The 11,409-nt window shown below is 45.5% G+C and overlaps 1 protein-coding gene across 1 annotated transcript; it reads right to left on the bottom strand.

Moving 5' to 3' along the window:
* Positions 1–1,130: 1,130 nt before the first annotated feature.
* LOC309362384 (uncharacterized protein) lies at positions 1,131–8,165 on the bottom strand (the record flags this gene model as incomplete). The annotated part of the gene is made up of 10 exons (XM_081898025.1): positions 7,721–8,165; positions 3,967–4,040; positions 3,798–3,835; positions 3,531–3,647; positions 3,219–3,298; positions 2,660–2,756; positions 2,414–2,497; positions 1,968–2,072; positions 1,523–1,568; positions 1,131–1,219 (listed from the first exon to the last, which is right to left on the bottom strand). The coding sequence occupies exons 1-10, from the start codon at positions 7,738–7,740 to the stop codon at positions 1,131–1,133; spliced, it is 750 nt and encodes a 249-aa protein (XP_081754151.1). The 5' UTR covers positions 7,741–8,165.
* Positions 8,166–11,409: the final 3,244 nt, after the last annotated feature.

Here is an 11,409-nt window from a genome sequence, read left to right as displayed (position 1 = left end):
AAAATATGTAGTTTAAGACCTTAACCACTAATTTAAAATATGCATATCAATGCTTTATTATAATTAAGGCAGGTAAAATACTTATTACTCTTAATATTATTCATTGCTATGAGGCTTCTTGAAGCAATTCAGAATACAATCAACATTAGCAGAACACTTTCCTTTACAAGGACAATTTAAAAAGCAACAATTTAAAAGCAATTAAAAAGTACAGTGGTACCTCATGTTACAGAAGCTTCAGGTTACAGACGCTTCAGGTTACAGACTCCGCTAACCCAGAAATAGTACCTTGGGTTAAGAACTTTATCTTAGGATGAGAACTGCAATCGTGCTGTGGCAGCAGCAGGAGGCCCCATTAGCTAAAGTGATGCTTCTGTTTAAGAACAGATTCAGGTTAAGAATGGACCTCCAGATCGAATTAAATTCTTACCTTATGCATTATATCTTGCACTGTCTGTTATATAATGATGCAAGAAAAAGATTTTTGGTACCTATAATGACAGGGTCCCCTGGCCAGAACCCCTCTGACATGATTTTATATCTCCTTGCAGACACAGATAAGTATGTGACCTGGTGGGTAGCACATTTTGCAACTGCTGCTAGGAAAATTAGAGCAAATTATATAACCGAGGTAGCCATTAACTGCAAAGGAGATGAATTTATTTGATCCTATCTATTTACCTCAGGCTATGCTCTATCTTTGTCACTAAACTCTGAGTATAAATTGCACACTGTATTAATTGACATTGTTTTTGACATTAGTGGCCATGTGATGATTTTAGCTTATGAATTTTATTGTTTAATGTCTTGATTTGTATATTGGGGTACTTTTATAGCTCTGTTTAGAGTACATAATGTTTTGATAATATAAATGTTTTAAGTCTTTTTTTATCAATTCAGTATATTTTCTTTTAATTGTCAAATGATTTTGTGTACATTGATTGCGGCAGCCTTTGGCTATGTGCAATAAAACTGACTGAGACTGAGAATTAAATTCTTAACCTGAGGTACCACTGTACTATTGCATAGGGAATAATTCTAAAACAACAGCAATGATCACAATTAGCAACAACACACACAATTAAACAGTAAGCAAAAATTGCCACTCCACAATTGCTGAGCCTCAAAACTTAGACTTCGGTCTTTTCGGTCTTTTCGGTCTTTTCGGTATTTTCGGTCTTCTCTGCGTAATTGAAATCGACACTAAGCATTATGTCATCTGGAAGAGAATGAAGGAGAAGAGAGATTAATATATGTCACATTTACTGATTCACCAAATTTACCTGGTACCCCTTTGACCATAAAGGACTGGGGTTCTATTTATGGATCCTGTCTTTGGTGGCAATGACTCCTTCCAAGCCTGCAGTTTGGCCCTGGAGGGAAATAGCCACGTTTGTCCTGTGGCAGAGTTTCATAGCCACATGACCCAGGAGGTCTGCATCAAGCAAGGATACTGCAGCTACTGAGTGGGCCCTTGTTAGTCTGGAAAGGGAGTCCCATGTCCCCAGGCTGTGGGTCTTACCTTCTTTGGGGCAGAAGTGAGCCAGCTCCAGAGGGACGAGAACATTCTGTAGAGAAAAGAAAACACAGTACTGGATCAGATGACTGATCTGATACTAAATGCTCCACAAATAATGGGTACAAGAGAACATGGAAGCAGACCCAAGCCAGGGAAGACTTGCTTCCATCATGGGATGAGTGAGTTCTATTGCCTGGCCCCAATCCCTTGCCCCAGGCAACTTCAATGGGTCCTGCAGCCTACTAGGCAGAGGTGGAAGTGAAACACCAAGGAAGAAGGCAGGAAATGTCTCCAGAATTGTCTGGCATCCCAGGGACACACGTTGTGTTGTGTGCCTGATACCAGACTGTGGGAATCCTTTCGTAAACCACTCTGGGAGCCTCTTGGGGCTGTTGAGGTGAGATGTAAGTGTGCCAAAGGAATTAATAAATAAAGGTGAGATACTTACCTTCAGGCGACGGAGCGCCTTGGCATAGGACATCAGCGAGCCAATGCCACTGGCTGCCAGCTGCCTCTCCGCTGCAACTGGACTTTTGGTGTAACCTCTCAGTTCCTGTGGGAGGAAAGAAGACCTCAGAATCAGGGACTGGTCTTGGTGAAAGAGACAGACCACTGTGAAGCCCCTTACACGCTCAGAGAGAGATCCGTTTCTCACTGTCCTCAACTGTTCTAAAATGGCAATGTCGTCCAGCCCCAAATTGTAGCTCTGCGTTAAAGGCCCTCCTTTAGCTGTTTGGGCAAGTGGGCCTTTGCTGGCTATTCCATGTGGCCAGCTTGCCTTCCAAGAGGGGAAGGGCCCAAGAGGTGCAATGCTGAGAAAGTGTATGCTAGGTGGCGGCTTCTTCATGAAAGCTTTCTAGGTAAAACAGCCACTGATGCCATCAATATACTTACATTCATCAGCAAGTTCAGGAGCTTAGTGCTTGGGGCTTCCCAGAGGAGGCCTCCCAGCATCAGAGTATAACGTTCGTCCAGCTCCTGTAGGCAATGGCAATTTTCATTCACGTGGGTCCGTTGAGGGAGGGAGAGGATGCGCCAAACAGAGGAAAGAGAGATCAGATCTTGAGCAATGGGTGCAATGCTTAAAGTGTGCGAAGAAGAAATAACCATAGAAGTCAAATTTAAAAACTAACAACTTACATGTCTGTCGGGCTCAGTTTTCACCTCAACGACAGCCGCAAAGGCTGCATGCACAATCAGGCTGTGGAGGTTCAGTGGCAATTTGGGCTTCATGAGGCTGGAGAGAAGGAGGGAAACCTTTTAAGACTCTGTCTCCTTGGAGTCTTCCTCGTATTGAGGGGTGTGTGCATCAAATACATTACATTCTCTTGAACTTCTGGTGAATGCATGTGTTAGCTTAAACCACTTTTTACAATCAAGCAGTGTATAAATTTTACAGGATAAAATGAATAAAGGTAAAATTAAAATAAACATACCAGGGCACTGTTTATGTGGCAGTCTACCTGGCACTTTGCATGCAAGCCTCTAGGTCTCAGTAAATTTTCTCTCTCACATCTCCACTCATACTGTAAATAGTTGCTGCATAAATAAAGCTTTTTGAACGCAAAAAAACCTCAAGAAATTGTAAGCAATTATTCCATCTAATTCCAATCTAAGTGGCAAGGTCTGGTAACACCTTTCCACATTCTCTCTCCCCCCCCCCCCCAGCTCGTTATCAAGCTCAAAGAACCCAGCATACCTCAGTTGGTAAAGAGCCTCCAGTGCCATAGCAAGAACCAATTCAGGGTGCGTAAAGCACGGAATCCGTCCCATGATTTCCTGATAGAGAACAGAGGGCAGAGCGGGGGAAAGTCAGTTCCCTATGGACATCAGCTGGATTCTTCCAACCCCAAACTCAGGGCAGGAATTGGCAATTTAATGCCAAATGCCTGCACAACCCTTCTCTTGGCCAGACCCCGCCAAGCCTTCCTTCTGCCCAACATCCCCCAAATTCCGCCCCAGCTCTCCTGCCCACCTCACCCCTGGATACCTCATGCAACCTGTCACTCACCGCAATTGACTTGACGGCCAGATTTTTAGAGTACCTCAAGGTGTCCTTTTCTCTCATGCGGGCCTCCGAGCAAGTGGCCAGCACGCAAGAGAGGAACGACTCATCCTTCTCTTGTTGCTGAAAAGGCAAGAGTAAGGCTGTCAATTCTTGGCGGGAGGGCTTCTCTGCATCTGAGACCGCCTAAATGGGGGTATAAACAGCATTGGTGGATGGGGGTGGGTGGGTGAGGGATTTAGTATGTACTGTGCTGTTTTCTCAAATACTAACCGCACGTGACACCACAGGCCTGACAGTCACTGAATCATCTGCAACAAGAGAAGAAGGAAAAGACATGGGGGCACGTTAGTTCATTTCTACTTATTTTCCACAGTTGAGTATTAAAGCATTAAAGCCACTCCTCCTTATGCTCCAAAATGAAAATGAAGCATTTGTTCACCTGGGCGCACAGCAACCCTGGAATTCTTGGGCTCAGGCCTCTCGCCGAATATCATGTCCCTCAGTCTCCTGAACCTAGAAGACAAGGAAAGGAGCAGACGTTGTTGTTGCGTGTCAAGGGCCCCCAAGACACCCCTGAATAAAAACACGGTTCACACATCATTTTTGTTTTGGTTTTTGGCATAATTTTGGCCACAACGTTATTGAATTACAGTAAGTGAGTGGTTGCTTAGGCATTGGTTAGTGATTATCTGTTCCCACTTGGAGGTAGGAACAGAACTGACAACCACACCTGTACGGAAGTAAACAATTTTGGGGAAAGAATAAAGCTGGGAGCCAGGCTCACACCTCTCCCCAAATGCTCCCTGGGGCTCTTGCGTGGCCCTAGACCTTTGTCAGGGATGCGGATGAAAGCATGGTGAGCCCCCGGATTCCTTTAACGGAATACCCTTGCTGCAGCAGCATTGGAGGGGCAGGCACAGCCAACCACATCCCCTCCACCAACCAAAAATTTAACAAATCAACAGCCACACCCTAGGCCAACCCCAACCTCTCTCACCACCAAAGGAACACAAATGAACAGCAGGAGCAACGCTGACATCAAACCCGACATACGTTAAGCAAAATAGAAACATCGCCACCTGACCCCACCCATCTTTCCCGCCTCCCCCCTTCCTCCCCCCCCAATGTCTCAACAAATGAAACTGATTTGTAAAAATGTTACATGGAAAAATACAAGAGCCATTACACATACTTCTGTAAAACAAGAAAATCTTTAATAAACAAAAAAAAAACCCCAATGCCTAACTGCAACCTTACAAGTTGTGACGATTTGCTATGCAAACCCAAATGGCCCCAGCCAATCAGCCAAATAGTAAAATTCCTACCAGGCCCCTGCTCCAAAGCAGACGACCCCATGACAGGCATAGAAAGGTCAGCGCAAACAAACCCTAATTAAAGGGACGGTGGGCGGGTAATCCGATGTGCGCAGCGAAAAGAGGAAGTTCAACGCTGTGCACAGGGACTTATATCGCACCACCATCAATCAAATAAAATTGCAACCATCAATTTTCCCAAGCAACATTGGGGGTGCCCAATCAAATTTGTGGCCATCCAAACTAACCCGCCCAGCAACAGGGGATGTCATGGTTGCTCCAACCGCAACATATGCTCTCCATGAAGGAGAACCCGCTTTGTTATACCGCCTTATACCAGCAGGTCTCAGTTAAAACCAGTTCTTTTTTTCTTGGGGATGCAGGGGTACGCATACCCCTAAACATTTTTTTGAATCTTTGCATTTACTGTACTGCATTTATTTCCCCCGATTTGAACTATAAAATGGTGATTTTCTTGAGTCAAAATGAGATAACCCCTAAACATTTTTTTTTAGAAAAAAAGCACTGGTTGCAATACAAAAATCGCAATATAAAAACACAAAATGCATAATAAAGGTTAAAAACAACCCAGTAAACCCCCCTCCCCAACACATCTCAAAAGCTGAGACTGAAGCCTACAACCAAAATGGTGTGGGTGTGTGTGTGTGTGTGTGTGTGTGTGTGTGTGTGTGTGTGTGTAAGAGAAGACGGAGTCTTTGCAGCATGGCAATAACACGAATACGCTACTTCGGCTGCAGGACATGGTATCAACAAGGAAATTTGGTGTTGTTGCATCTCCTCAGGTATTTGTTGATTTGTTACCACGAGGAGTTGTTGTTGTGGAGGTATAGTTTGAGGAGGTTTCTAGTTATTTGTACCCCAGGTGCCCACTCACGCACAAAAACAAATCTCACTGCAGCCAACCAAAGACCACCACCAACACCCTAGGTCACCCCCCCAACCTCTCACCACCAAGGAAATGCAACAAGTGACTAGTAAGTGAACCCACAAATACACTAAGCAGAATAGAAACATTGCCACCGGACCCCCCTCTCTTCGCCTCTTCCCCCCCCCTCTTTTCTTCCTAATCTAACGCTGCATGCAACACAGCAAATGAAACTGATCCGTAGAAAACACAACTTGAAAAAAGAGACAATGCCCTTTTTTGTGTAAAATGCTCACAACCAAGGAAATGCAACAAGTGAACCCACAAATACACTAAGCAGAATAGAAGCATTGCCACCCGACCCCCCTCTTCCCCCGACCCCCCCTCTTTTCTTCCTAACCTAACACTGCGCGCAACACTAATGTCTCACAGCAAATGAAACTGATCCGTAGAAAACACAACTTGAAAAAAGAGACAATCCATTTTTTTTTGCAAACTACTCACAACCAAGGAAATGCGACAAGTGAACCCACAAATACACTAAGCAGGAGAGAAGCGTTTCCACCCGACTCCCCTCTTTCCCCGACCCCCGTTTCTTCCAAAGCTAACACTGCACGCAACACTGATGTCTCACAACAAATGAAACTGATCCGTAGAAAACGCAACTTGAAAAAAGAGACAATGCATTTTTTTTGTAAACCAAGAAATCTTTAACAATTTATTTATTATTATTTAAAAAACCAAGAAGGAAAGGAGCAGGAAGGAGTTATCCAAGATGGTCATGGACTCGGAGTGAAAGGAGAGAGAGCGAGAGCTTTGAATCGTCTGATTTCAGAACGCTGGTGGGAACTTAATCAGTTTCTGAAATTTGCCGGCACCTGATGCTCAAAGGACAAGTAGCCTGCCGGGCTGGGAAGCAGATTACACCAATTGTTGGAGGAGAAAAACAGCATCTTTTACCATTACCGAACATCGCTATATAGAGCTTCCATGAACAGAGGCACTCTACCTCTGGAGCCAACTGCTAAGGACAAGCCGCAGGAGCGGGCTACTGCTTGTGAGTTTTACAGGACACATCTGTTTCGACTAGATGGGCTTTCCCTCTGATCCAGCAACGGGGCTCTCTCCGTGTTTTTATGCACCCACAAACCCCAAACGGCTCTCCACAGGAACACAGTAGTGCACCTCATGTTTTGGGGGGGAATCCAACACTCCCCACCACCACCCCACCACCCCCGGCAAAGCAAAGAGAAGGGGAACATTTCCCGCGTTTAAAAGAACCCTCCGCATAATGCTTTTAGGAAAACCCTGCCCAGCCTGGAGAACTAAGGGGTTTCTAGGAGGGGCGTCAAAGCATCAAGGCATAGACGAGCCGAAGAATGCGATTAAAACTCTCTTAGTGCCAGAGTGACTGACAGGAAGACTGACAGAGCGTCCGAAGAACTGAGAAACGGAGAAGGGGTAGAGCGAGGGCGGGGGGGGGGTGTATAGTGGTTAGAATTCTGGACTAGGAGATCCGAGTTCAAATCCCCCACTCAGTCACGGAGTGCGCTGTTTGATATTGGGTCCTGTCACTCCCATCCTAGCCTGCCGAACAGGTTTGTTGCGAGGGGGGAAACAGGGGGAAAGGCAAGCCATAAAGACCACCTTAAACTGCTTGGATGCAAAGTGGGCTATGGATGTAATAAAAAGCATCCAAAAAATAATAATCATGGAAGGTACCCTGGGGACGATCTAGTTCAACCCCCTTCAATGCAGGAATATGCAGCTGTACCTTATGGGTATCGAACCTGCATCCTTGGCGCTAACGGCAGCTCACTCTAAGCAGAGGAGCTACAAGGAGATTTGAGGGAGAATGGGACGGCAGGGAAAGGGGGAGCGCGCGAAGAGAAGTTAAGCTCTTCGGGAAAATGTTAAATTCCATGGGGATGCTGGCCGTGTGGGGGACCCCAAGCCCTCGCTCCAGAAGACTAAAAAGAAGAAATCCTACTTACATATTGACGATGCTGGCCATCTCTTCAGGTGAAATCCCCTCCGGTTTAAAATAAACTCCCTAAAAATCCTCACGCAACAGTAACTCCGAACCTTGCCTCTAACCCTACTGCTACTCCTCTCTGTCTAAAATGTCCAGGAAAATGTGTGCACAAAATACCCAAATGAAAAATGAAATAATAAAGTTGAAGCAAATAAAATAAAAGTTGAAGCAAATAAAAGAAAAGTCTACACCTATCTCCCCTGTTGGCCGCTCGCTCGCTCGCTCGGTAGCTAGCAGATTGCTTGCTCCTCCGTCCCACTACTATCTCAGCCAACTCCTCCCAACTAACTCGCGAAGGAGACGTGGAACTGCTGTCTTTTATGCAAGCTGAGCAGCATTAGATGTCACAGAGATGGGCAGGACACTGTTTCCATGGCAACCCACCCACCTTGACCCTGAACAAATCTCCCTCCTCTTTAGTTCCGATGTTTTCTCCCTCACTTTGGGACACTTGCTGTTTGCAGCTTTACAGATCCCTTTTTTTTATCACAAACCAGCTCATACATTTTCTTGCAACTTTTCAGTAGAGCACTCATGCCTCCTGATCCTAGTGAGGACTTGCTTTGCATGCAGGCGATCCCAGGTTCACTCCAGGCTCTCCACCAGACAGGGCTGGAAATGCCCCCCCTGCAGAGCTGCTGCCAGTCAGTGTAGGCAGTACTAGGCTAGATTGACTCTGTAAAGTGCAACTTCCCAAGAATGCTCCTCTTATACTATTTATCGAAACACAAGCAAGTTACCTTATCAACAAGTTGTGAGAGTTCGTTCATGACTTTTAACAAACAGCATGAACAATTTTATTATTTTTATGTAAGTACAGAAATCCTGAATATTAAAGGAAGGAAACTTTCTGCCTCTGCAATAAAGGCAGCTGCACTGCCAGTTGAGCTGTCCCGATGTCAATTGAAACAGACCCTCCAAAGTTTCAAAGGTGAAAAGGGAATTTTGAGCACCTGAGCACAACTGTGCCATCTTCTGCATTAACGTGAAGTGCAGAAAGTTGCAAGACCAGGCACCGGACTTCCTGTTTCAAAGGTGAAAAAGGGAATTTTGAGCATCTGAGCACAACTGGGCTGTCTTCTGAGTTAATGTGAAGCGCAGAAAGTTATTTCCTTGAGCAGGGGTAGGCAACCTAAGGCCCGGGGGCCGGATCCGGCCCAATCGCCTTCTAAATCCGGTCCATGGATGGTCAGGGAATCAGTGTGTTTTTACATGGGTAGAATGTGTCCTTTTATTTAAAATGCTCCTCTGGGTTATTTGTGGGGCATAGGAATTAGTTCATTCCTCCCCCCTCCAAAATATAGTCCGCCCCCCCACAAGATCTGAGGGACAGTGGACCAGCCCCCTGCTGAAAAAGTTTGCTGACCCCTGACTTACATTCTAAGCTTCATGAGTGCAACTTAGGCACAAGGTTTAGACATAGGAATATGCCTTACACTGCATCAGACCATTGTGAAAATCCAACTTAGCACTGACTACATTGACTCACTGGCAGAGGAAGAGGAGTGCGGGGGGAGCGCACCGCCCCTGGCAGTGCAATCCTGGTGGGGTTTCATGACGGCTGTCCCCCCCCCCGCCTGCGCTGGGTGCCCCGCCCCCGCGGGCAACGTGCCCCGCCCCCAGGACGCATGCCCTGCACCCTTGGGGGGCATTTGTGGGGCATAGGAATTAGTTCATTCCCCCCCCAAAAAATATACAGTCGTACCTCGAGTTAAGAACTTAATTTGTTCCGGAGGTTTGTTCTTAACCTGAAACTGTTCTTAACCTGAAGCACCACTTCAGGTTAACCTGAAGCACCACCTGAGGTACCGCTAACCCAGAAATACAGTCATACCTTGAGTTACGGATGCTTCAGGTTGCGTTTTTTTGGGTTGCGCACCACCGAAACCCGGAAATACAGGAATGGGTTACATCTGGGTTTCAGCGGTTGCGCATGCGCAGAATTGCCAGGTTGCAACCCGCGCATGCACAGACACCCCGCTGCAACTTTTGGCTGCTGCAGGTTGCGAATGTGCATCCCGCACGGATCATGTTCGCAACCTGAGCATCCACTGTAGTACCTTGGGTTAAGAATTTTGCTTCAGGATGAGAACAGAAATTGTGCGGTGGCGGAGCAGCGGCAGCAGCAGAAGGCCCCATTAGCTAAAGTGGTATTTCAGGTTAAGAACAGTTTCAGGTTAAGAACGGACCTCTGGAACGAATTAAGTTCTTGACCCGAGGTACGACTGTAAATTGCACAGAAGAATTCCATGTTGCCTGTCGGAGCGGCTGGGTAGAACTCTTTGCAGCTGCATGATCCATGCATTTGATCTATAACCAACTGGTAAAGCTTCATAATTGGTTCTGGCTTTGTGTAGGAGATTGAATGCATTCTTCTATTTCTTCAACCCTGTCTTCCACCCCCCCTCCTCCTATACTTGGATGGTGCTGACTACTCGTCTCCAAAGAGTCAAATGTTTATGAGTACTGCAGATCTAGTCTCAGATGTCAAACCTTCCCCCAGACAATGTGCTTAACTGAATAACCCTGAAAAACAGGGGAGAATGTGACCCTCTAGATTGGACATTTATTTTGACTAATATGTGCTTTTCATTCGCACTCCCTTCTCATACAATTTTTGCTGCACGGCAGAATTCCACTGCTTCTTGTTTGGGGTAGCACAGATTAGGCAAGTTTTCTTTTAAAGACAGACAGAATCAAATCTCTCCTGGACCTCTAGGTTTTTGTAAATACTGCAGTTGCTTTCATATTGGCTTCTGAAGTGAAAAAATGTTTTTAGTGCTCAGTTTGTGTGTGAAGAGGCATATTGTTTCAAAATCTGCTCTCTCCCTCCTTCCCCTTCCCTGTCCTTTTTCATTTTTGTGTGTTGTGTTGTTAACACTGTAAGATTCCAGCAGGTACTGTCTTGTTTTACTTGACAGTATGCAAGCCAGTCTAGGAGCCTTCTCTAGAGCAGGGTACAAATGCTCCAAATAAGAAAATAAAATATATAAATACCACTTCGCTTATCGATCTTATTTCAAGAGGCAGCAAGAGACTCCTTCTTGGGGTACACACTTTAATAGTAAGGTTCTGACGGTGCTGGTCCATCTTAACACAGAACTCAACAATGCAGCCTTGGTGAAATACAAGCAGCTCATTAGCAAGGGTACTGGAGATTATCATGGTTTGTAGCAGATTTGGGAAACGGACCTGCAACTGCAAATCGATTTGCACAAGTGGGATCAAACTCGGACCAAAAAGCTCTGTTGAAAACAATACCAGTCAGGATTCAGGAGGCTATGCTTAATGTTCTCCTGACACGGCATCGGACAGGATTTTGGCTGTAGAGTCTGGATTTCTGCTCTTGGGTCTTTAGTATATTATCTGCTATCAAAGTCGTGTCTTACAGACACCTTTGTCTCTCCTAAGTGTCTTGCATCCTGATATCAAACAAAAAGCATTAGTATCCACACACACCCTCACTCTGTGTGTGCTTTTTAAGTAAACCTGTGAGATTGTCTTGTTTTCAAGCCACTTTGTTTTATTCCAAGAGGCAGAAAGGGATGTGCACTCAAAGGTTAAGATGATGGTGATGATGATGATGATAGAATTTATATATCCCCAGTTAAACCAAAGACTGTGCATAGATAAGAAAGAAGGTATTGC

This window comes from Podarcis melisellensis (genome assembly GCF_964234715.1).
Source record: "Podarcis melisellensis genome assembly, chromosome: Z".
Classification (NCBI taxonomy): Eukaryota; Metazoa; Chordata; class Lepidosauria; order Squamata; family Lacertidae; genus Podarcis; species Podarcis melisellensis.
The sequence above is the reverse complement of the archived record's forward strand: the minus strand, read 5'-3'. Positions and strand labels throughout refer to the sequence as shown.